This window comes from Mesocricetus auratus, unplaced genomic scaffold (genome assembly GCF_017639785.1).
Source record: "Mesocricetus auratus isolate SY011 unplaced genomic scaffold, BCM_Maur_2.0 Super-Scaffold_100007, whole genome shotgun sequence".
Lineage (NCBI taxonomy): Eukaryota > Metazoa > Chordata > Mammalia > Rodentia > Cricetidae > Mesocricetus > Mesocricetus auratus.
The window spans coordinates 56147822-56174713 of record NW_024429191.1 but is presented as its reverse complement, the minus strand read 5'-3'; the positions used below and the strand labels follow the sequence as shown (position 1 = coordinate 56174713).

The 26892-nt window shown below is 40.8% G+C and overlaps 1 protein-coding gene across 1 annotated transcript; it reads right to left on the bottom strand.

Annotated features, from left to right (window-relative positions):
- Positions 1 to 1139: 1139 nt before the first annotated feature.
- On the bottom strand, positions 1140 to 26619 carry Nufip2 (nuclear FMR1 interacting protein 2). The gene is made up of 4 exons (XM_040749193.1): positions 26212 to 26619; positions 19564 to 21276; positions 12513 to 12545; positions 1140 to 9017 (listed from the first exon to the last, which is right to left on the bottom strand). The coding sequence occupies exons 1-4, from the start codon at positions 26489 to 26491 to the stop codon at positions 8965 to 8967; spliced, it is 2079 nt and encodes a 692-aa protein (XP_040605127.1). The 5' UTR covers positions 26492 to 26619; the 3' UTR covers positions 1140 to 8964.
- Between the last annotated feature and the right edge of the window lie 273 nt (positions 26620 to 26892).

Genomic DNA, 26892 nt, shown 5'->3' with positions numbered 1-26892 from the left:
ACTACCACTGAAATCCTTCCTTTGTGGCTGACATTTTAAAGATAGTCTTGATAAAGCCACAAATCCCCAGGCCAAGCAGAAACAAGCACACCTTTAGCCCCAGGCCAAGTCAAAAGTTCCATCTATAGGGTTAGTTGTAGGACAGCCAGAACTACAGAAAAATCTTGGAAAACAAATACCCCAAAATTCCCTTGCATGCTCATGTCACATTTGCAGGGCCAAGGACAAATCCCCACCAAGAATCATGCCAACCCCATCACTGCCTGTGCATCTTCTCCCCCTATCTCCATTATCCTAAACCTTAACCTGAACATTTCTCAACTCCTAAGAAAACAAATGGTAAATTTCTCAAACACGTATTTTTAAAAGTTGTGTAAGAGTCGGCCGTTGGTGGCCCACGTCTTCAATCCTAGCATTCAGGAGGCAGAGGCAGGTAGATCTCTGTGAGTTCGAGGCCAGCCTGGTCTAGAGAGCAAATTCCAGGAAAACCTCCAAAGCAATACAGAGAAACCCTGTCTTGAAAAACAAAAAAAGTTGTAAGAACTTAAGGACATTGGTGGCTCAAGCCTGCAATCCCAGCACTTGGGAGACAAAGGCAGACTGACCTCCTACAGTTTGGGGCCAGCATGGTCTACCAAGTGAGTTCTAGTACAGGCTCCAAAGCTACACAGAGACACCACCCACTTGAGGTAGTTCAAACCACTTAAATCCAGCTGCAGCAATCTGTCTCTAGTCTCCACAGGCACCTCATTATCTCACCCCAACTCCATTTAAAAAACCAACAAAAAACCTGTCCTTTAAAGTTGTAAGACTCTAATGAAGCCCCTCTGGAAGGCAAAAAGACATCTCAAAGATTATTAAAGAAAAACAAGATCGTCAAGGTCCTGCTGGGAGGCAGAGACAGGATCTTTGAGTTTGAGGTCAGCCTGGCCTAAAGGTTCATTACAGGCTCCTAAGCTACAGAGAAACCCTGTTTCAAAAAAAGAAAAAAAAAGAGACACATAATCATAGTATCTTTAAGACTGAAGTTCTTTGTACAAGTGAGCCACCTTTGGAAAAAATAGTCAATATCACAAGTTTTCAGTAAAGATTAAAAAAATTAAAGTACACACACACACAAAAACCACAAACACCCCAAAAACTTGAAATTTTTTTATTCAACAATGTACACTTATTGTCTTATTTGATCTACAAATCTCTCAAGTTTTGCTGATAAAATAAGTGAATCTGAGTATGGTTTTGGAGGTTAATTTTTTATTTTTAAAACACTGAACATTAAGACATTGATAGGAAGATCATCATGTAACTGATACTTCCTTGGAATCCATAACATCAGCAACGACTTTAATAAGTACCTAAGAATTAGTTATTTAGCAAAATGGTAAATTTCTGGTCGCTGTTCTTCTATCTAGAAAATATCTAATTACTTTTTAAACTGGGCAAAAAAATTTTTTGAGAGGGAGACGGGCCAACATCTAACATAACTGCAATCCACTAATTTTCTTCCCCAAAATTAAAAGGCAACACAGCTCTAAGTATATGTCTGTGTACACAATACAGAGATTACTTCTCCAATAATTTGTTATGTTGTTGCTATGCAGGCCAGTCTGACTTTGAACTCACAATCCTCCTGCTTTAGTCTTCTGGTTGCCAGGATTACAGGTGAGTACCATAAAACCTATTGACAAATGCGAAGAGTACTCAAAGCCATCCATGCTGTTGCTACTACCTGTGTTTATAAGGCTATGCATTATAGACCACATTTTGAATATTTTATGACTTAGTTATTAACTTCTACTATGAATAAAATTTTTGCTGTCTTTTCAAAACCAACAACACACACCAAGGTGAAAGAGAAGATATAGAAGTTACAAAATATCTCTAAGAGCCTGGGGAAAACACCATTGGTAATATCTTTTACCCAACTCTCCTACAAATGTCCTAAGGAAATTACAGAAGTTATGTTAACAGATGAATGACAAAATCTGGCCAGCACATCTATCTATACAACCTTATTAAGTGCACATTTCATGATAAGTGAAGCTATGTAGTAACATGCAACTGCAGCAAATGAACCTAATTTTTTCCCAACTTCTGAATTTGTTCTGATCAGCTTGGGTTTTAAAAACACAACCTGTGTTCTAACCATCCAGTCAATCAAATTCATGTTAGAGCAATGAAGGAAAAACAAAAACAAAGCTAAACAGGCTATCCTACATTTAAGCCAGCTTTAAGATATAACATTGTCACAAGAGCTTCATATGGCAAAGGTCTTTCCTTCATTTCAGCTGGAATGACTTTCCATCTTTTTCATATTCAAAATTTCACTAAGAATTTCACTGGGTCCAATGGTTTAATAAAGCTGACACAACTACCCTGTTTCAAGAAAAGTCCTTATAATGTAAGTCAAGCTCTCATTTCAACTAAACTTTATTCAGCAGGTGCCAGTTTTCCTCCCTTTAGCTTCTACTTCCACTGATGAGCTAGCCCAAAATTGTAACTTTTAACCATGTTTCCAAGGGTGGAAAAGCTAAGAATAGCAAAATAATGAGATTACTGTTGGTAATGACACACAAAACTTTCAAAACATGTGCATAGCTTTATTCATCTACTTAGATCTAACCTTTTCACGGAGCTTCGGCAAAACTGAGTGTGCAAAATGCATTTCTAAAACGTAATGCAAGCAAAGCTTTTCACATTTACACTGGCAGGAAATACAGAAACTAACAAGTCACATTAGGGAGAGTTCAGATCTGTTTTGTATTTGTTTTTAATAACAAGAATTGCACAGTTTATTAGAGACAATTGTTGCAGACATGAATATTTAAAAATTTCTAAGCAAGGTGCTTTAACAATAAAAAAAAATTTGTTGTTGGAAAGAGCCAATGATTTGGTGCAAAGCTCACAAAGAATCCCCGATGAATGTGGACTCCCATCATCCTCCTGTGTTTTTGCAAAAAATGCTTTTAATAACACCTTTCATAACGCTAAAGGTGACAGCAAGCTGAAACTTTTCAAAGCGCACAAAGAAGTGGTGTCATCACATTACCTGAAGGTGTTGGGGTAGGTAGTGAGGAAGAATGTATTTACTATTTCCCACTACAGACCAGCCACTAACAGACTGAAAAAAAAAGGGGGGTTAGGGTGGGGGGGGACTAGTGAAAAAGTCATTCCCCCTGTTTATATATTTCCAGTTTGACAAGATCTATGACTTTAAACAGAGAGCACCAGTTGGGCAATAGAATGAGCATTTCATTTCAACTGCATTAAAAATCAGTGAGGTGTTAAGGACCATCAGCATCTCAGGCATTACTACATGGCCTTTCCAAAGTTAATATACATGCAAGGCACACTGATATAAAAATAGATCTCTGGCCAACAAATATTAAGTAAGCAAATTAAAAGTTTGGCTCTGTAATATTGGCAACATCAAAACATAACCAGATAGCTTTGGACCACACATCTTTCTCACATTCCTCCACCTCATTTGGTGTCCATCCCCTACATACTTTGTGGGTTTTTTCTCCTTCATGTTTGAGTATGTGCTTGAGAAAAGTTTTCCTTTGTCAAGTAGCAGTCTTATTACACTTTGTTTACCTTTGTTAATTAATATATACTAGAGAAGCAGAATATGAGTGATTTAGGGCAGCATTAATTTACTGATACAATTAAAAAAAAAAACAGCCAGCTTACTGACAAAACAAAAACTTCCTTTAGTCCTTCCCAATTCTTTTTGAAGCAGAGAGGGAATAATAGGAACAAAGCTAAGATTTAAACTATTTTCAGTAGTAGAAGACACTTTAAGGCCAAAAAGATTAATATTAACCAAAAGTTTAATTCCTAAGTTACGGTCCTCTTCATAGGTGAACACAAACTACAGACTACTGACTCACTCCTGAAGAGAATTATAAACTCTGTTCACTTGTTAGTTAGTGGCTGTGCTACAGAGAAAAGGTATTAAAGCAACCTATGGTATATAGTAATGTTAAAAAGTGCATCACATTCTTGATTTTCAATTTCTCATAGCAGCAGCAGCAGGCGTTATCTAAGACAAAAAAGTTTTCATTCTAAAGATGCAATACCTAATGAAATGTATTTAAGATTGTGAAAACTTATCTACAAAAGATAAATGCCAAGACTTAACAGACAAATAGAACTAACTAAAGGTATTCGTTCATATTTACATATTAAAACCACTTTGTTAACACCAATCTTTATAATTAGCAAAAGAAATGTGCACTTTAAGAATAAAATAGATGACACTAAAGCAGTATCCATTTTGGAGCCTTTGTTTAGCACCTGAGGAAAAGGGGGCATATATGGAAAAGCTATTGTAATGTTGATCTAAGTTGGTTTGGTCTGTAGATTACAAATGCTATACAGTGAAAGCAAAAGTGAACTAGCTTTTATAATAAGGCTGTTAAAAAAAGACCACAATGTTATAAAATGGCTTCAGAACTCTGGACAGAACATTTTCTGAATAGGAAATGTCTGAATCAGCAATCCCACTACAGCTCTGGTATCTGTTAGTTCCTAACTGCTATTTGCTAGTCCCTGTAATACACAAGAAATAAACTACTGATGCTTTGTTGGGTATTTTATGACAGAAAGCTTCAAACTCTCACACTACTGGCTGGTATCCTAGAATTGCTTCAAGACCCTTCTTTTTTAAACTCAGTAAATCAGCACTTAACTGGAGTTGATGATTTATCATTTTTTATAAAAACAAAACGAAAAAACCTAGAATGGCCTTCCTTCTCACTTCTAAGTGTTTCTAAAGATTGATTTTTAGAACTCTTAGCCTGTGTACTTCTGGCAATCTTTAAGCAGCTTTGCATGCTTCGACTCTTGTCCTGTGTCTCCTTTTCAAATTTCTGGGAGACAGGGAAGATAAGGAAACCCCACCCTTCCTAATAGACAGACCTATCAAAATCCATCCAGTCTAGTATAGTCAACAGGCTACTGTTCATTATATTTATTTGACACACTACACTGTACTAGTTCTTCAGACGAACTGTGTTATGTGAAGATATGGTCCAGTGGCACCAAACCTCTAGCACTTTGAGCATTAAGTGATTGAAGAGACACCCTCACATACCCCATTGGACAGACTTTTAAGTTGAGCCAAGTCTTAAACTTCTTGCCTATGGCAATCTAGTAGAAGTTCACAATTACACACCCTGATCTTAAAGTTTACAAAAGAAAAAGCAGCTTTTGGTGAGGGCTATCAATAAGTCTAACAAACAAGTGTGAAATTGCTGCTACTGTGTCCTATTTTGTGAATAAACTACTACAACATTTGAGGTTTACCCTATTTTCCTCTTAAAACTGTCATTTAAAGAAAAAAATCACAGCACTTTTTTCCTTTGTGAAATTTTTGCAGATTCTGAGTAACCAGGAAAGTAGATGAAAGACAGTAAAGAACTGTCACTGACAAGTCTCTAGATATTGGTTTTCCCCTCCTAGAAAGTAGAGAAGGGCAGGCTACCTTAGACACCATAAACACACTTTATTGATGTGAAAGTTCATTACTAAAGTTAGAGGAAACACTATGCAATTAGCTTCAGGTTGTTGAAGTGGGGGTGAATAGAGAAAAGATAAATACACCCTGTCTTTTGTGGGGAAGGGAGATTATTCCAGACATTTTACACGTGAGTGGTATGTGACGCAAAACCTACAATCAAGACAAACTGAAAGAAATCATCACCCATAATTATTTCTTAGTTACTAAAAAAATAGGTCATGATTTCATCCATAGTGCCATTTTTTCTAGTACTATCCCTTTAAGGATTTAAACCACCCAACTTTATTCCTGTAATGAAAACAAATGGCCAAAATAAATACAAGTTTCATTCTCTGAATACTAATATGTCTTACACATACATTCATTATTAGTATCTTCATCTTTCCCTCACACACAAGCACCCCAACACACATACACACACATCTTTTTCAGTCATTTAAATGTAGGGATGTTAAAAATCCCCTCTAGACTGTATTTGGTTTATGCTACAGTACTAATACTCTGAGTTGAAGGAAAATTCTTTATACCATCAACATACTGTTATTTAAATGTGCTAAATTAATCACAGCTGATGTTTCTTTAGAAGCTTACACAAAAATAATCAGAAAACAGATGAACTCGTAAGACTTTTTTTTAATAAGTGCTCTGTAAGGAATTGTGTGAGGACCTAAGGAGAAAGATTGAGACAAGTATCAAACAGCACAAAGGAGATCTGTCCCAAAGTCCTGCTTGTATTGAGGCAATTAAGTCCATTAACCCAATGTCCAAAAAATACTGACAGTAAATGATGGGCCACAAGGGATCCCAGAAAGTTGAGACATTTCTATACTATATATACCTCATAACTATATCAATCAAGAAAATATCAGTGGAGAAAACAAAGTGAAATGTTGCATTGTTTCATTTAGAAGTGAGACTCAACCTTTGGACAGAGAAGGGGTACATTCTCTTTAGCTTCTCTGAACAGAGGCCTGAAGGATACAGAAAAGGAATTATGAAAGTGAAGACTTTTAAAGGTACTAAATATTACTTCTAAGTTTAAAAGCCCAATTCAGGAAACTGGATTTTTCTTTCCATTTTGATTATGTTCAACCTTGTATGACACAAACCAAGGAAGTTTTTTTGTGATTTGTGCAACAGAAGAACTTTAAAATTCCAGACAAGCAAAATGGACGTTAAAAAAACTGGGGTGAAGGATTTGGCCCTAAGGCGACAAGTGGTTACACAAAGGCAATCAAACACACAGAACTTTAAAACCTATAAAACAAACTGGAGCCTCTTTTTTCTTTAGTCAACCCTTTTTTGAACTTTTTGAAATTTTTTATTAAAAAAAAAAAAGAAACACAAAACACAAGACTTTTTTCAGTTCAGTATGTGGCGTGTTGCATTTTCCAGTTTGTTCAATGCTTTAAAGCTCAAGGATGCCTCACTTTGATTTGTACACGGGCCTGAAGCATCCTAGCTTTTGGCAAGCAAGCAGGAGACTCAACAAGAACAAAAAGGAAAAAGAAAATAAAAATAGGAACAAAGCACTAAATGCAGGGCACATCTGTAAACATATTATACATTTGAAAATTACAATATCAGTAAAAGTGATACAGTTTACAGGTGAAATGAAACTATCTGAAACTGGCCTACCACAAGTTTCTGAACCTGGACTGATACAATAAGTTATTATATATATTACGTATAAAAAGTTTTTGTTTACATCACGTGGAATTGGCATTCCATGCTTATACTGTTTTAAAAATCTAAGCAGGGCAGAAATCCAGACTAAAAAGTATTTTTCTCTGCGGTAAATCAAATAGCTTCTTTCATGAACTATTTGTTAAAAACCTGAAATAATTAACAAAACCAGAAAATTCTCCATCCATACTACAATCTCTCAAAACTGGACATTTCTTAGAAAACAAGAGTAAAAAGTACTTTCTCCCCAAATTTGTCCAGGGGATCCAGTTTGCCTTTGTTAGAAGACTGCAACCCTGTAAATGCCCCGCTATTTTAACTTGTATTTGACATACATGGATACATTAATATTTCTCTGTATGTGTGTGATGTGATGCATCAGGCCAGAGAACTTGTTATGCCACTAACATCACCCAGTCTTAAATTGGACCCACAATTCACACACACTTACACTCACTCACTCTCTCATATGCAATACACAAGCTGCAACATAACAGGATGGTAATGTGATGATAAGACAGGGCTAATGCTGTTTTCTGCCCCAAACAAAATTTCCAGAATTTCACATTATTTTCCTTAAAATAAAAACAAAAAGAATCTTGCTCTAATAAAATATATTAAGATATAATTAGAAGCTAGTAAGCTCAGAAGTAGAATTTGCATGAAAACACACCTTTTACAAGCAGTGTTTATTACCTCCTCACTGGCTAAAAGACATTTTCCATGAACTTTTTTTTTCCTTTTTAGACTTAGCTGAGAAACTGAAATTATAAAAATTTACAGAAAGATACATAAGTTTCTCTTAGATGTTTGATGAAAAAGGAGTACACGCTTAGTGTTAGTGACAGAGAGCAAGTCTGAGCACCTACAGCGAAAAGCAGAATATATTTTTGCTCCCAGTTACACAATTACAATGGATAATTATCAGCCAATTACTTGTTCTGCTTTAAATGACACTATTGGATTTGTCAGCTGTTAAAAGTCAAACATTTAACCAAAGTTAACTATGTGCCCACAAACTATTCCAGGATTGTAGAACTTCAATGCCCTCCCCCTATCCCCACCCACAAAAAAATAAAAGGAAAGGAAGGAACTATTTCCCCAACACCCCACAGAGGCTGCACAACTCCTGGCAAGACATGCAAATCATTGGATTAAAAAAAACAAACAAAAAACAAACAACAAAAAAACATCCCTGCAAACTTCAAGGCATTTATCCAGCATTCTGGCAGGGCTCAAAATAAAACCAAAAGATCAAGGGCGGAATAGGGGAAAATGTTGCGTCATTCTGGGTTCCCCGTGATTAGTGTATCACTTTAGTCACAGAACAAGATAGAGATACCTAGTAAGTGGATTTGCCTTTCCAGTGGGTCATTTGTTGCCCAAGTCGATGACAGCAGGAACTTTAGAACCACGCTTGTTAAGTCTGTATTCATTAATCATTTGCATTCACACTTAACAACAAAAACTAACAAAAAAAAAAAAAAAGACTATTCGGTACCGGAGATTAAATAACCATGTGTAGTCTCTTGAAATAAATTTGATTCCTTAAGAAGTCTAATTACTTTCAGTTGCCTTTTTTAAATAACTATATATATATATATATGTATATATATATATTTGTATATATTATCCTGTGATTCTACTTATGGTTCCTCTGCTGCGTTGAAGATCTAGGAGCATAAAAGCCTTGTGTCCCCCATGAACGGTGGCTCTAATGCTGCAGAAAGGTTACAAATAGGCAGTCTGGTCCTTCATTGATCTGGACTATCCATGGCTTCATTGTAAGTGATTATCCTTTTGGGATCTAGAAGCAAAAAAGAAAAAAAGAAGTGAATTAATTAAAATCAAAATAAAACCCCTAGAATTAGCCCCCCCCAAATCCCAAGCAATCACCATTTAAACTGCTATACATCTGACTAATTTTTCTCTTTTTTTTAAATTAAAATAACTAGATCACATTTTGGTTTTATCCCAAATGGGATCTAGTTTTTCAATTAAAAAATGTACCTGTCCAGCACTCCCAACAAATAAATTCCCAACATTGTCCTCTACCAATCAGTAGGGGCTTCACCTAGAGACTAACAGTAGGTAAGTTAGTTTAATAAGGAGTTTACCTTATGATTCAACTGAAGTTTAAGTCAAATAATTAAATGCTAGTAGAAATTCTTGAGTTTATTTTATTCTTTTTAGCAAAGAAAATATTTTTTGTTTGCTTTTAAGACAAGATCTCGCCAGGGGGTTGATGGTGCACACAACTTTAATCCCACCACTTGGAAAGCAGAGGCTGGTGGATCTCTGAGTTCGAGGCCAGCCTGGTCTACAAAGAGTTAGTTCCAGGACAGCCTTCAAAGCCAGAGAAACCCTGTCTCAACCCCCCCTCCCCACAAAAAAGTTAGTATGGTTTAGTAAACAGGAAAACTAGGAACTAAAGGATACTTTACTTTCCTAGCATCCTGGGTTCTTCAGTACCTGTCCCTCCCCCAAACAGGGCATGCAAGCCTTTAATTAGCTATTTAGTAGAAAGGCCTGAAAATACTCAACAGTTTTTCTTGGTATAAGAATTAACCAGCCGGGCGTTGGTGGCGTACACCTTTAATCCCAGCACTCGGGAGGCAGAGGCAGGCGGATCTCTGTGAGTTCGAGGCCAGCCTGGCCTACAGAGCGAGTGCCAGGACAGCCTCCAAAACTACACAGAGAAACCCTGTCTCGAAAAAACCAAAAAAAAGAAAAAAAAGAAAAAAAAAAGAAAAGAAAAGTTACAGGCACTAGAACAACTGGTACAGGAGCAACCAATTATCCAAGCACAGGGTGATAGTGACAGTTGTCTTTAACTCCAGCACTTGGGAGGCAGACGCAGGCAGATCTCTACAAGGCCAGCCTGGTCTACAGAACTCCAGACAGTCAAGGGTACGGAAGAGATCCTGTCTTGAATCATGCCCCACCCAAAGAATTAACCTAGCTTAAACCAGACAGTGACAGTACACACCACTGAGATTGAGGACAACCAGGGCTACTCAGAGCAATCTTTGGGAACCCCACCCCTACCAAAATAATCATCATAATCATCATAGCCTAGCTTTACAAGGAGATAGTATAAAAATAAAATATCCTTTCTGGAATTCCACAGGCAACCTGGTATGAAGACAATATTCATTTCTATAGCCAATAGTCATTTTATAATACAATTAGATTTCAAGGAGATCCTTTTCTAGTCTCCCCTCACCCCGCCCCATTGTGTTTAATTTGAAATGTACAAGGAAAGCAACAACCCACCACGACCAATTAAATTGTTCCACTCAAGGTTTCTGTGTAACAGCCCTGGCTGTCTTGAACTCACTTGATATACCAGGCTGGCTTTGAACTCACAGAGCTCTGCGTGCCTCAGCCTCCCAATGTTGGGATTAAATTTCAAGAAGGCAACTCTTAAGTGTTTGCTAACTACCATTAGGCAACAGCTATGTTAAAATAAGACTTGATCCTTGGAATGTGTAAGAAACAAGGGAGAGCAGCAATGATGCCTACAAAGCCCAACAACCAGCAAGGGCATGATAACAGTAGTGGCACGAATACTTTGGCAGTAAACATCAAGTGTCTGATGAGATTTGTTATACACTCAGTAAGAGGGAAATCATTCCCGGTACTAGAAACCTGGTCAAATACCTATAAGCTAGCCCATGTTTGCCTAAACATGAGCTCAACATGGACAACAGATAAGTAAGGTGAACAAGGAAAGCCCAGGAACCTCAACCCTACACAAAGAACTACAGACAGCTAAAAATCACTCGAGCACTGAGAAACAGTATTCCCCAGGGAGGCGCACACCAATTGATTATCTAATATCAAATACTCAGTACCCCAAAAACATATACAAGTAATATACCAGCCGAGAGGGTTGTTATTTATGCATTTAGGAGTATGTACACACAGGCACAAACACACACATATGCATAAAACAAAAAATGCAAAGAGATCAACATTTGAAAGCAATCAAGGTGATGAATAACAGAAGGTTTGGAGGGAGGAATGGGGAAAATTACACAATTATAATGTATCAAGAAGAGAAAAAGAAAACAAATATTAGAAACCAGGTGTGAGCTGACTTCATAACACAGAGTCAAAGAGAATCTAAGGCAGTTACTGGTTTTTCTTTCTTTCTTTTTTTGTTTTTCGAGACAGGGTTTCTCTGCGGCTTTGGAGGCTGTCCTGGAACCAGCTCTTGTAGACCAGGCTGGTCTCGAACTCACAGAGATCCGCCTGCCTCTGCCTCCCGAGTGCTGGGATTAAAGGCGTGCGCCACCAACGCCCGGTAGTTACTGGATTTTCAGTTATATTAATTAACAAAGCAAATGACACAATTAGACTACAAAAGATTTATTTTGTGTATGAGTGCTCTACTGACTTTATGCCAGAAGAGGGCATCAGATCTTACTACAGATAGCAATGAACCATCACCTGGTTGCTGGGAATTGAACTAAGCAACTCTGAAAGAGCAGAGGCTAATCACTGAGTCATCTCTCCAGCCTCCTACTACAGGATTCTAAATATCCTAGTCTAACATCAGTAATCACTTTTCCAGGAAACTCTAAATTCCCAAACACAACATGTGGATTTCACACACAGTCCCTTTCCTCCTTGTCAAATATTGATTACAGAATTTTCTACCGTTTATATTTCCAAACACCATTCCAGAACACAATCTAGATGTTTCTCTAACATCGAAATTTTAGTCAACTATGAATTTTAATTCTTAGGCTAATTTGTGTACCATACAAACAGGCAGACTGGCCAAAGATAAAAACATTTATATCAGCTTCCTCATTTATATTTGGAAGAGACAGGAAGGCACCAGGAAGGCTATAATAATGGGGGTCATACCCACCGCTTATATATTAACCATGAGCTCTACCAAGGAGTAAAAAACCTCTGCCAGGCATGGTGGTGAACACCTTTAATCCTAGCACTCACAAGGCAGAAGCAGCCAGTCTGGAAAAAAAACTCTTGTAATCACATCAAAGTAGAAAACCATTGCAACAAGTATAGTATTTCCTTTTTCCCTTCTACAGGGTCTTATATTGTAGCACAGAATAGCCTTGAACTTAAAAGCCTCAGCATTCACAGAGCTGGTATTACAGGTGGGCCAATTAGCAGTCTTGGTATGGCAACTACTGACTTTTGACTTCAGTTAGTTAATACAAAATCCAGAGGCTGTTCATTTGGCAGGCCATTATTCCAATTATTTTCACTAAAGCAAATGTCATGATTTTTGATTAGTATTAAAATTTCAAATAACCATTCTTACCTTGCTTCTGCAAATTCCATATAGATTCCATTTCTATAAGAGAAAAAAAAATTTACACATCAAGCTTCAATGAATGCTCTACTTCTATCCCTTAAAATGCTGTGCATTATCATTTACATTCATGAGATGTATCACCACAACCAGCCATTACCAATATATTTAAATGTTAGATTATACTGGTTCGAATTTAGTATGATCTTCAAGACCCTAGGCATATCTACCAGAGAAGATGACCTGAATCAACTTTACAGATACCAAACATAATGACATAATTCTTTCTCCTTGGAGGACTAACAAGAGAACTATAATAACCTGATCAAATATATAAAGGAATTGTTATGTACTAATGCAGATCATATTCACCACTTCAACATTATTACTAATACCATAAAAAAGGGCTTCTTTTAAAGTTATCTTTGTCTCTGAATCATACGTGACCTAGGTTTTTTGTTTTTTTCTTGAGACAGGGTTTTCTCTATGGCTTTGGAGGTTGTCCTGGAACTAGCTATTGTAGACCAAGTTGGCCTTGAACTCACAAAGATCCGCCTGCCTCTGTCTCCTGAGTGCTGCTGGGATTAAAGGCGTGCACCACCAACGCCCGGCGACCTAACTTATTGTAATTTTGGGGGGTTTTTGGAAACAGGGTTTCTCTTGTAGCTCTTGTAGACCAGGCTGGCCTCAAACTCACAAGAGACACGCCTGCCCCTAATGCCTGAGTGCTGGGATTAAAGGTGTAAGCAACCACTACCAGGCTATGACCTATTTGAATACATCCAAAAATAAGCTTATCATGGTTGAACTGAGGGAGAAAATATGAATCACCTACACATAAACAATAGAAACTCATACGCAATAGAAATAGTTATTTTCGGGGGCTGGAGAGATGGCTCAGAGGTTAAGAGCACTGACTGCTCTTCCAGGGCTTCTGAGTTCAATTCCCAGCAACCACATGGTGGCTCACAACTGTCTACACATCAGTCTGGTGCCCTCTTCTGGCGTGTAGGCAGAACACTGTATATGTGATGGGAAATAAATAAATCTTAAAAAAAAAAGAAATAGTTATTTTCATTTTTTTCTTTGAATATACACTTCAGCCAAGGGTACATAGCAAGACCCTGCATAAAAAATTTTACTGCAGGGTGCTGGTGGCACGCGCCTTTAATCCCAGCACTTGGGAGGCAGAAGCAGGCAGACAGATCTCTGTGAGTTCCAGACCAGACTAGTCTGTCTACAAAAGCTAGTTCTAGAATAGATTCCAAAGCCACACAGAGAAACTGTCTTGAAACACTCCACCCCCCTTTTTTTGTGAATTCCTTTTAAGTGATCATTCAAATAAATAAAGCAGATGAAAAATCAACCAAAAGAAAATTTAAAATGGTGTGTCATTGGGGGTTTCTCACACTGCTGATAATTTTTTACTGTATCTTCTCTCACATTTCTATGTCAAAGCCATCTTCCAAAGCACCACCTTTATGCCAAAAATTTATGAAAATTTATCTTCCTTCCACTTAGCTACCAGTTAGAAAAGTAAACCCTAAATTTACCTACAAACTAGTGCCACATTAATCTAGTTGAATACAGATCTGTAAGTCAGCTAACACCAAAAAACATCTGGGTTCAACTTAAGTTTTTCAATCTTTATAAATGCTAGGATATTAATCTGTTATCTTAAAACAAGTACAAAGTAATTGGGAATTATCGGTAACAAAACCTGTGGCTTAAGATTTTCTTTTTAATTCTATGTATGTCTGGAGAAGAGTGTGCTTGATGAGTGCAGGTCTTCAAGACCTCAGAGATTGGTGCCTCAAACTGCATGCTCTAAACTGAGCCATTTCTTTAGCCCTATCCTGTGACTATGAGCATGTGATCATCATTCTTTCATCAGTACCTTCTTTTTCTGAATAAGACACTACCCGCTTCTCAATCATTTCTCTAGGGAGTCACGGGCTTTTCCTTTTAATGGTGAAGCCAAAATCTGAGTGAGCCTTATCTGTGTTTGTTGCATTCATTATCCACTCTCTCAGGTGTTTTGAGACATGGTTGCCGGGACTCCAACTATCACATAAATGATGTTGAACCCCTACTTCCACCTCCTAAATACTGAGATTACAGGCATTTACCATCAATTGTGGCATTAATCATATACTATAAATATAGTGAATGCTAATTAATATTTCCTTAAAAAATCTGGCCATTGATGCCCCTATTTAGGCACTTTGCCACTTTTTTGTGGCTTTTTCCTGTACTAGGTATTAAACCTAGGTCTTTAATCAAGTAGACACAATCCTAGGTAAATTTGTAATCCACTGCCTCTGACTCTCAAAGCTATACTACCAGGCCCTGCTTTTTGTTTGAAAGTCTTATATAGCCTGGGCTTGCCTTGAAATGACCATTCTACTTCCATCTCCAGAATGCTGAGATTACAGCACTTGCACACCCAACTCAGTGCATGTTTTTTAACATTCTAAAATACCATCAAATGCTTGACATGCTTCAGTGCCAATATTAGACAGGCAAGTTCTACTCAGTTTTTTTGTTTGTTTTGTTTTTCGAGACACGGTTTCTCTGTGGCTTTGGAGGCTGTCCTGGAACTAGCTCTTGTAGACCAGGGTGGTCTACTCAGTTTTAAATTAGGTTTGGACTCTCAGTCCTGTTTATCTCCTTTTATAGGGAATACAACCATTCATTGTGAGTATTCCAGAGATAATAAATAGTTACCTGAACTGGATATGTACATTAAGAGTTAGAGTTAATATAGTCTAGGGGCCTGAGAGATGTCTCAGTGGACTTGGGTTGAATTCCCAGCACTTACAAGGCAGCTCACAGCTATCTGTAACCTCAGTTCCAGAGGACCTGACACTGTCACAAGGATATACATACAGGCAAACACTGATGCTCACAAAAAAAGTTAACAGAGAAATTAATGGAGAGCCAGGCATTGGTGGCGTACGCCTTTAATCCCAGCACTCGGGAGGCAGAGGCAGGCGGATCTCTGTGAGTTGAGGCCAGCCTGATCTACAGAGTGAGTTCCAGGACAGCCTCCAAAGGTACAGAGAAATCCATTCTCAAAAAGCTAAACAAGCAAAAAACAAAATAAGCACAAATATGAAAAAAATTTAGGATGGTCAGTTTGCATATCTGAGTAAGAATGGAAAGAAATCTGGAGGAACATCATTTGGTAGGTGATTTCTTCAAGGAAGGTAGAAATCATTCTAGGGAAAGTTAGTACTCTCTTGCTTCATTATTTGAATTAAAAATGAGCATGTTGATGGGCCGGAGAGATGGCTCAGGGATTAAGAGCACTGACTCAGCTCTTCCAGAGGTCCTGAGTTCAATTCCCAGCAACCACATGGTAGCTTACAACCATCTGTAATGAGATCTGGTGCCCTCTCCTGGCTTGCAGACAGAGTCAGGATGTTGTATTCATAATAAATTCATAATAAAAAATCGTAAAAAAAAACTTGGAATGATGGCGCAATGTCAACACCTGCGGCATCAACACCCACACAGGACAATTCACAACTGCCTGCAACTCCTAATTTCAAGTTACTGATTCAAAACATGTTCAAAGAGAAAAATCTGTAGGACAGTAAACAATTACTGAAACAACCAATATTTAGTAGGATTTCGGGTAACTTGCTCTTCTCTAACCTAAATGAACTTATTATCTTATCTGCTTAGTTCTCTTCTTTTTAGGGGGAAAATAAATCTTTGATCAATTTTATTAATGATCAACTGCAAAAAATTCAAACTGATGCACTTTACTTGCAACCATGTAGAATGGTATTTACCTAAATCAATTCTACATTTAAAAAAATAGCAACAACATAGTTTGGTAGCACATGCCTTAAATAGCAGCTCAGGAGGACCTCTAGGGTCAGCCTGGTCACAAAGTGAGTTCCAGGATAGTCAGAGCTATAAAAAGAAACTATCAAAAAAGTCAGCTGGAAGAATGTCAGCACTCAGTCCTTTAAAGATTTTACATGCTTTTAATCCTAGCTCTTGGAGGTAGAGGCAGGAACCTCTGTGAGGGTAGCCTGGCAAATATAGTGAGAAATTGTCACAAAAATGGGTTTGAACTCCAGCACCACTAGCACAACAAACTAACAAAAAGCAAAAGATAAGTAAAAAATTTACAGGGCTAGTATGGGCTATATGAAATCCCTGGCCCTAAGAAACACCACACACAAAAAGCTACCAACTAACCACCTAAGGGAATGTCATCTCACTACTTCTTAGAGGTTGCAGGAGAACAATGTCTTCTTAGCTCAATTATCACAAACTACAAGACAGTGATTTTCTGTAACAGGCCCTGGAGAGCAGATGACACAGAAAATGACACCAAAACTACCCAACTATCCTGGCAGAATTTAACATATATAATTACACATGGTAAGAGACTTAATAAGCATTTTTCTTTTGCTCCACTTTCAGCTTCCAAACTTATTTCCAAAGAGATCTGGAGAGCAAGTCAAAATAATTTTAGAAGAAAAAAAACTACAAATTGCTAGACAAAATGGTATACACCTTTAAAAGCTCTAAAAAAAAACACTAGTCAATCCCACCCCACCCCCATTTCCTTATTGTTTTCTGTCTGAGACAGGGTCTCTCCATGTAGCCCTTGCTGTTCTAAATCCAGAAAATGACCCACTGAGATTAAAGGTGTGTTACCACATAAAGCTTGCTTTTGTTTTTGGAAGAAAGCAAAATGAAAGTATAGATTTGCCCGGTGGTGGCCCACACCTTTAATCCCAGCACTAGGGAAGCAGAGGCAGGCCAATCTCTGTGAGTTCCAGGACAATAATAGAGAAACCCTGTCTCCACCCCGCCCCACCAAAAAAAAAAGTTGGCTGGAGAGATGGCGCAGCAACTGGGGGAATTCCTGCTCTTGTAAAGGACCCAAGTTCAATTACCTCCAGATCTGACATCCTCTTTTGGTATACCAACATGGAAAGATGGATGGATGGGCAAACACACAATTATTGGGAGAAACAAAAAAGATTTTAAAAAACTGGGCGGGAGATATTGCTCAGTTGCTACTCTTCCAAAGGTTCCATTCTCTGCATCTACGTGGTAGCCCACAACCATATGTAACTCCAGATCCAAAGGATGTAACACCCTATGCTCTAGGCACTGGTGTGTTGTAGGGACACACTAGCAGGTTAAATATTTAAATACACAGATCTTTCAAAAGTCACACTGCTTTGTAATCCTTTTCAAAGGAAATAGTTTTTCTGAAAATGTGGTGATAGGCTTCCCTCATTCCTACAGTCCCTTCCTAAACTAACCAGTATTTAATAAAAATTAGCATACATCTTTAATCCTAGCACTCAGAAGACAGAGGTAGGCAGTTGAGTTCAAGATCAGCCTAGTCTATGTATCTAGTTCCAGGATAGCCAGGATTACACAGAACAAAGTTTTAGGTTTGTTTGGTTTGTTTTTTTGGGGGTGGGTGGGTATCACAAACAGATTGAACTGTTTGACTTATGCAAAGTGTTTACAATTACAATGGATGGTTGAATGTAGTAGTTGAGTGATATAAAAGGAATTTAGGAGTGCCATGATTTGATTTATAAATGAATTATTAAAATTTGGGTGGTACTAGAAGTCGGACCCAGGAGCCACCTCTCCAGTTCCCAATTAATTTCTTAATCAACTTGACACAAGCCTAGACACACTGGGGATGAGAAACTCTCAATTGAGGAATTGCCTCCATTAAACTGGTCTCTGGGCACATCTGTGGGGCATTTTATTGACTACTAATAAATGTAGGAGGGCCCTGTACACCATGAGTGGTACTATCCTTAGGCAGGTGGTCCTGGGGTATAGAAGAAAGGTAACTAAGCAAGCCACAGGGAGCAAGCCAGTAACCACCATTCCACTACTGTGTGCTTCAGTTCCTGCCTTGAGGTTCCTGCCTTGAACTCCTGCCCTGGCTACTTTGTAAAGAATGGTTAGGGAGTTATGAATGGTAGTCCAGTGACATAGGCCAAAAGATGATAGAAGGAAGCATATTGGATGGGTGGTGGTGGTGCACACCTTTAATCCTAGCACTTGTGGGGCAAGGCCAGAGTGGTCTACAGAGTTATTTTCAAGGAAAGCTAGGGTCAAACAGTCTCAAAAAAACAAAAAATTAGTTATGCTATTCTTCAACAAAAAAGCATTTAAAATTTACTTTGCAGGTGGCACAAGTATGGAGGTCAAAGAACTTGCAGGATTCAGTTCTCTTTCCACCACTTGGGAACCAGGGATCAAATTCAGGTCCTAAGGTTTGGAAACAGGTGCCTTTGCCCACTGAGTTATCTCCTGGGCCCAAAAGAATTTTTTGTTTTTTTTCCCTGTATTTCAACAGAGCAGTTTCTTTATATAGTTTTGGCTGTCCTGGATTTGCTCTGTAGACCAGGCTGACCTCAAACTCATGCCTGCCTCTGACTGGAGTTCTGGGATTAAAGGTGAGAAGCAGGACACATTTGGTAACACAGACCTGCATCCCCGCAGCACCTGGGACATAGAGGCTCAGGTCGGTCTTAAGGCCCTAGTCTATCAAAACAAAAAAACTCATTATCCTTTCAGAAAATACTGAGCACATGGGAAACAGAAGGATCAAGAATTCAAAGCCAGCCTGACTATGACACCCTGTTTCAAAATGCTAAAAATAAACTGTAAGGTTATCCCTTTAAGTAAATATCCCATTTCCACATAAAACATCTTTACCAAATAAATGAATAAAGCCAGACGGTGGAGGCACAAGCCTCTAATCCCAGCATTTGGGAGGCAGAGGCAGTCCTGTGCGTTCCAGGACAGCTAGGGCTGTTAGACTAACCCTCTCTTGAAAATACAAACCCTCTTTAAAAAACTAGATGATTAATTATACCTTTCTTAATTTATGTTGGAAAAGTACATTTCTCTAAACTATACTATTTTCAAAGACCTTGAATCAAGAAATTCATACTAATTATTCACTCACAGTATCATAGAATCTCAAATATACTAGTACATGTATACTCAAGTCAGCCCATCAGAATCTTTGAAAAAGGAACAAACGAATTACCTTTAGTGTGATATACAATAGCAGCCCTCAGGTCAAAAGAACCCCAGCTATCATTCCTTTCTAGGCCTCTCTGGTATCTCTGTTCTTTGGCGGAGCCTAACAAAGTGTTCGTAGGAGAGGCCAGAGGATTTTGATTTTCTATTTCGTAGTCCTTTGAGAGAAACACTAAAGCACCTTGACTACTGGTGTCTGCTTTTTGCAGGTCACCTATATGACTGGGTTCCAAGGATAAGGCTCCACTCTCAGTAGTCCCAGGTTTTAGAATGTTACCCAGAACTTGAGGACTAGTCCGTTTTTCCAGCTCATAAGCCTTGGGAAACACAGGATGCTCAGTTCCTGAGGGAATTATTTCAGCACCCTGTGAAACCAAAGTGGCAGGATATTCTCCTTGAAATGTCACTTCCATCACTTTATGATCTGATGACTTCCCAATAACAGTCTCTGGGCCAGCACTGGGCTCATTTATAAATGATAAACCCCATTGATTCTGGAAGATATCTCCCAGGTTTTGCTGATCTGTCTGCGAGGGCAGATCTACTTGTGCAGTGCTTAACAGCACTGCTTGCATATTTGAAGGGTAGATAAAAAGGCTAGACTTAATTTGTTCAACAGCTGCTGAAGCCAGACTCACGTCCTGAAGAACTGAATCAGTCCCAGTAGAGATGGGTGTTAAAGTATTAGCAGCAGTAGTTAGCAGTGGCTGACCCCCTGATGGATACACACTTCCATCAGTTCCTGCTAAAACAGGCCCATTAGAAAAGTTGGCAGAAGTAACAGACTTCAGAGCTGACATGGGGACCTGGGATAATCGACTTGAAGATTGGGTCTGAGTTTCCCCAGTAGATAGTGAAGAAGATGACGATGAAGATGGTGACACAGAAGAGTTCTGTACAGTTTTGTTGAGGTTTTCCTTAACTTTGCTTGCATAACTTATTTTAGGAACTATTTTAGCACTGCTATTGTCCACTGGAAAAACTGGGGGTGGTTTAAACAAGGTCCATGAGTCCTCTTTGGAGGCAGCAGCTGAGGCATGCTTTCCTTTAGGCCGATCATCAAACTTTTTGCTGCTCAAACCGGGTTTAATATCTGAACTTTTACGAAGTGTGTCACCCACAGAAGGTTTTCCACGACTTGTTCCTCCAGGTCCAGTCTCATACTTCCAAATAGGCTTCGAACCATCTGCTCGAGTTCCTTTTTGTTCACTATAGTCAGGCTTTAAACTTTCAAGTCCCTGTTTTAATCCTGGGACACTAGTCTCTTGCATTATTTTATCCTGCACTAAATTAAGGTTTTCACAACCCTTGGCACTATTGCGCCTAGCTTTCCTTTTTTTAGGAGTGGTATATCCGCTCTCAGATCCGCTACCATCATTATCTGCTCCTTTGCCCATATAACCATTAGTGATATAGCCTGAATTATTTGTTATAACACCATTTGGAATTGCTACAATATCGGTCTTATCTGCAGCCTGGTTCTCTCCAGATTTGCTTTCATAAGACTTCCCATTCTTTTTGTCCATACTGTTTTTCTGAATAAAATTCTTGGTTTTAATTCCTGCTTTCCCAAAGGTGCTGGTCTTTATAGTCTGCTTCAGGCTAGTGTCTACAACTTGCTGGTTGCCATTGAGGACCCTAGAAATAGGGTTAGTAGCTTCATCAGAATTGAGGCTCTTTAAAGATACTTCTCCAGCATTACCATTTATTTCACCATAGCCTACAGAAGGAAAACAAAAACAAAACAAAAAGAAACACATTTAAATCACATTAGTATTGAAGACTAGAAACTGTTTACTGATTATCAGATACTATATACTGTCAGTTTTGTTACCTCATATCACTATGAAGAAAAAAACCTTGTCAGCCCCATATCACAGATGACAGAGTTCATTGGTAGGCAAAGGGAGAATTAGAACACAATTCACATCAGGTTCATCTACTGGGCACTAGCCAGAATTAACTAGAAAGAACAGGACCTCTCAAGCAGCATGCTATACATGATACTCCTCTAGATTATCTGAACAGAATAAACTACACATTATGGCCATGAGGCTATTATAAAAATTTCCTTACAATTAATTAAATGCAATACAATCCAGGCAGGTTTGGTACCTGCCTGTAACTCTAGCACACTGAAAACTAAGGTAAGATGAGTGTATATTTGAAGCCACCTTGAGCTATATAGGGTGGAACCTTGTCTCAAAGCAAACACAATTAGGACCAGTGTTACCCTCTGGGCAAAATCCCAAATGTTCAGAAACAGTAAATAGTAAAAGAAATTAAGGCTGTGGCCTTTGCCTAGCATGGATGACCACTGAATTCAATACCTAGCACTAACCCTCCACTACCACCACCACCAAAAAGGGGGGAAATAAAACCCTAAATGTCTAGTTGCCAATGCATCTAACAAACAAAGCTATAATGCCCAGGGACTTTGATATCAGGTCATACCATAACACATGTACCAATGTTTCTAACCCTTATTAAAATTTGTTTTATATTTGGCTTAAAAGACCTAGGGAGATAAAGGCCTGTCTAAAACTCACAGCTTTCGTACTCTACCCCCATGCATCAGCTGCTTGCTCACATTTTAAAGCTGTCAAGTATTTTGAATGTAAATCTTCCCTGTTGACAGTTTGTGATCTACTGGGTCACAACTTCTACTTGCTAGTAAAATGGTGATTAGACATCAATTGTTTTATGACCTCTAAAGTCCTTTGGAAATTTTTTTTTTGGTTTTTCTGAGACAGGGTTTCTCTGTATAGCTTTGGAGACTATCCTGGCAGTTGCACTGTAGACCAGGATGACCTTGAACTAAGACTACCACCCCTTTGTACCTCCTTGTAGAAGTTCTTAACTTCCTGACTGACATGTATAGAATCCAAAGCTCAACCCTCAGTTGTTAGGAAAAAAAATTCCAGTGCTAAAGAACTATTTTTTAAAAAATGTATGGTAGCAAGTCAGACTTCCTGTGTTGCTAAGGGCTGAGTATTCCTAGCAGGTGCTCCACCACTAAATTCTATCTGTTCCCAAATAAAAGCTTTCATGGAGATGTGGCCATACCTCTAATGGTAGCACCAAGAAAACAGAACCAGGGTAATCTGTAAGTTTGAAGTCAGCCTATTCTACATAAATGAATTCCTGGCCAGCCAAAACCACATATTAAGACCCCAGTCTCAAAACACACTTTTTTGCGCCTGGCGTTGGTGGCGCACGCCTTTAATCCCAGCACTCGGTAGGCAGAGGCAGGCGGATCTCTGTGAGTTCGAGACCAGCCTGGTCCCTGGTCTACAAGTGCTAGTTCCAGGACAGCTTCAAAGCCAGAGAAACCCTGCATCAAGGAGGAAGAAAAAAAAAAGGCAGAAAGCTACTATGTGGCACACCTTTAGTGGTAGGAGAATCTGAGTTAGAGATCAGCCTAGTCTAGATTTCTGAGCAAGAGCTGCACTAAGAAACCCTGTCTCGCCGGGCGTTGGTGGCGCACGCCTTTAGTCCCAGCACTCGGGAGGCAGAGGCAGGCGGATCTCTGTGAGTTCGAGGCCAGCCTGGTCTACAAGAGCTAGTTCCAGGACAGCCTCCAAAGCCACAGAGAAACCCTGTCTCGAAAAACAAAAAAAAAAAAAAAAACAAAAAACAAAAAACCAAAAAAAAAAAAGAAAAGAAAAAAGCAGAAAGCTGAGCCCAGACAGACACAGTGGTTCATCCCTGCAAATCTGTCTCAAGCAAAAACAAAATTTGGGGGAAGGAGAGACCAGATCATTAAATTTGCCCTTGTGAAACTCTCGACCAAAGACAACAAAGAACTACCTCACCATATAATAGCTCAATAGGTTAAGCAATAAATATTTGTATCTTCTGGCTTATTACTCATAATTTTGTATTTCAACTAAAGGTGGGCGATGCTACATGGAAAGTTGAATCAAAGCAATCTTGTAAGTGAACCAGAATAATTCTAACTAAGAATACTACTTGTGGCTTAGAAAATACAGCTCAGGTGGGATACAGTGGCCCACACTAATTCCAGCTACTCAAGGGTGAGACACCAGAATTACAACTTAAAGGGCTGAGTCTGTGGCTGAGTGTCAACAGCTCCTGCCTAGCACACCAAGGGGCCTGCCTAAGGTTCAATCATCAGGCCACTATAGTTGTCTATGACAAAAATCATTTTGCTATTTAACTACATAATACTTTGACCCCTGTGTCTTTGGCATGCAGAAAGCATGAAAGGCATGTCTCAAAGCTTAAATATTTAAGAAAAATGTGAAGACTGTAGTTATTACAGAAAAATTAAAAATTTGTAGCATTTACTTGGGGCTGCCATGCTAACTCCACTTCAAATGGACTCAGTCAAAACTTGAGTTTTGACTGCAATCACTCCAAACACATTTGGGCTTCTCTTGTGCCCTCTTCTGGATTCAGAAAACTAGTTTCTCAAAGATTTGGAGCAATAGGTCATAAAACCCATTGAAGCAACAGCACTGTGTGACCAAACAGCACATGAAAAACCCATCACCCCCAAACTGTTAGGATTCTCTCAATTTACTAAACATAGTCTCCCTCCTTATTCTTCATCCCAACTTAAGACATATTTTGAGGGATGCCACTTCTAACGGTTCAGGGTCTGCATCTCTATGGAATGGTGAATTCTGTGGGGAATACATAAACCTCACAAACAAATTTAAAGTCTAAAAAGTTCCATCATTTGACAACCTTAATACTTGCCTGCTTTCTGAAAACCAAAATGCAGCGTTACATAATTCCTAAGTTTTCTAGGCTGCTCTAGATCCTTACAATTAAACACTTTAACTTCTACTGCACCTTACAAAAGAAACTGATATCCAGCATCTGTCTTCAAAGTTACATTGTCTACAGTTAAGTTTTTCACCAGTAACTGCTCGTATGCTTAAATGACAGGCTGAGTATAACATTTTTCTTCCAAGTATTCCCTTCACTACTCTTCAGTTTATAAACACTTTTAATCTGCGAATATATAAATTCTGATGTTTATTTCTTAAGAATTTCCTCAAAACTTTTACGTTTAATGTTAAAATTCAGTTTGAATAACGACATTAGTTTTAAAATGCTGCAAATGTCTTTCATGTTAATATCACCAAAAAGTCTCGTCCAAGGTAAGACGGTATTGACACACTTCCAGATAATAGGGGACCCAGACTGTGTCTGTTGCCCATCCAAATCAAGTATTTGACTAACCCCTGCAACCACTACCCATGCCCAGAAGTTTAGGTGCTGTATGGAAAACGGATGGAACAAGGTTTAAGAGGTTGTTTTCTTCTTTTGGTAGGAAAGGCGCTGCTAGAAAGAAAAAGGCCTAAGTGAAAGCCTCTGAGGCGGAGTCGTGAGCGAACCTGGCAGGAGATGAGATTCCTGTGGCAGAGAAACTCGTGACCCGGGAGCTTGGTTCCCGCTGGGTACCCCACCCGACCTCAGGCACCGCCTCTACCGAAAATGAATCCCCCCGTCGCCCCTCGAAGGCCAGCGGAACGCCGCGGCCGCCGCCCGGGCCTCCTCCTCCTCCAAGCTCCTCTTCGAGGCCGGCTCCCCGCCCGCCCGGCCGGCCGCCCGCCCGCGCCTCCCGCCGCACCCGGGAGCGGGAAACGCGGCCGCCGGCGCGCGGGTCCACGGTGCAGGCCGCTCCCCTCGTGGCCGCTTCCCTCCCCCACCCCAACCGCCCCCGCCCCTCACCCCAGGGACCCGCCCGGGGCCGCGCGGCCGCCACCGGGTTACACAACCCGGCGCGGGGCGGGGGGAGGGGCGGCGGGCGCCGGCCGCCCGCAGTGCGGGGGCCCCGGCGATGGCCGCGGAGGGTCCCGGGCCATGGGTGCCGGCGTGCTGTGTGGCCTTCGGCACCCTTCCCCCTCCGCGCCTCAGCCGGCCGAAGTCGGTGACAGGAATCGGCTTCCAACATGGCGGACAGGAAGCGGCCCCGCGAGGAGGAGAGAACATTCCAGCCTCGCCGGCTCTGAGGAGAGCGAGCCAGGGGCGCCGGCCTCCGGAGAAGCCTCGCGGGCAGGCAGCGGGGTCCAGCGCCAGGAAGGGGCGTTTAGGGGCAGAAATGACTCGAGGGGCGAAGGGGTCCCAGCCGCCCCCCCAGACAGCAAACCCCAGGGCCACAGGTGGGCTTGGGGGCCGGGGAAGGAGGGCGCTTCCCCAACTCAGCCCTCAGCCCGGCTCCTCGCTGCCGGCATGAGGGTCTCGCGACGCCGCCCGAGCCGGGATTCACTAGGCCTGCCTGAATTACCTACTCCTCCAGGGAATGTATTTTTGAGGGAGGCCGAGTTTGATCCCTCCTTAGGGCCCCCACATTCAGGCAACCCCAGGGCCGTAGAAGAGGGAAAAAAAAAAATAAGGTCGTGGACTTGCAAGGCCGACCATACAGGTCTGCCTGAAGCCGGGGCGGGGGCCGGGGAAGGTCACGCCGGCCTGCTTGGGCCTCTCCCATGCTGACGGGGGGAGAGGGCGCTGCAATCCCACCTCGCGGCCCGCGCCCGGGAAGAATGAAAGGGGGCATCCCAGGCCCCGCGGGACGCACACCCCGGCCGGGTCCGCGCTTTTCACATCTAGCCCCACCCCCATCGCCTCGTCGGCCCCCCCAGCCCCGGGCCCCCTTCCCCCACCGCCCTCCCTCCCGGACCTGTTTTCTTCTTCGGCGTTTCCTGGTGCTGCTGGAGGGTGTGTTTCTGCTCATGTTTCAGCGGCTTGGGCTGGGCCTTGGGGCTGCCCTCGGCTCCATGCTGCAGGTATTGGTGAGGCTGCTGGTGGTGGTGGTGGTATTGGTGGTTGTGGCTGTGGTTGTAGAAGTAATAATGGTGATGGTGGTGCGACTGCTGCTGCTGCTGCTGCTGGGGGTGATGGTGCGGATGGTGGTGGCTGTGATGGTGCTGAGGCTGTGGCTGGCCGGGCTTCTCCTCCATTGAAAGCGGCTGGGACTCCCTGGCTGAGGCTGCGGGCTGCTGCACCGTCAGGATCTGAGACTGCTTCTCAGCGCTCGCTCAGTATATCTGAGCGCGTCTCGCCAGCGCACTGGTTAAGCGAGCGGATCTGTGAGATTGGCAGCAGCGCTCCGGCAATCAGGAGCCACGCTGCGCGTCAAGCCCCGCCCCTAGCCCAAATCCTCTTCCCTTCCCCTTCGCCACTGCCGCCTGGCCAACGCCACTTACCCTATGCAACCTCACAGGGCCGGGCCTTCAACGTCAGCATTATGGCTCTCTCTTCTATCGCTTTCTCTCCTTCACCACGCAGTTAGCGAACAGCACTTTCTACACTCCTCACAGACAAGCAAGCTGGTTTCGAGTGTAGCAGATTCCACGGACGA

Coding starts and splice junctions, on each gene's coding strand:
- Nufip2 (XM_040749193.1), bottom strand. CDS start 26,491: ATGGAGGAGAAGCCCGGCCAGCCACAGCCTCAGCACCATCACAGCCAC. Junction 21,277..26,211: donor AACGCCGAAGAAGAAAACAG/GTCCGGGAGGGA, acceptor TTCCTTCTGTAG/GCTATGGTGAAATAAATGGT. Junction 9,018..12,512: donor ATGGAATTTGCAGAAGCAAG/GTAAGAATGGTT, acceptor TTTTGCTTCTAG/ATCCCAAAAGGATAATCACT.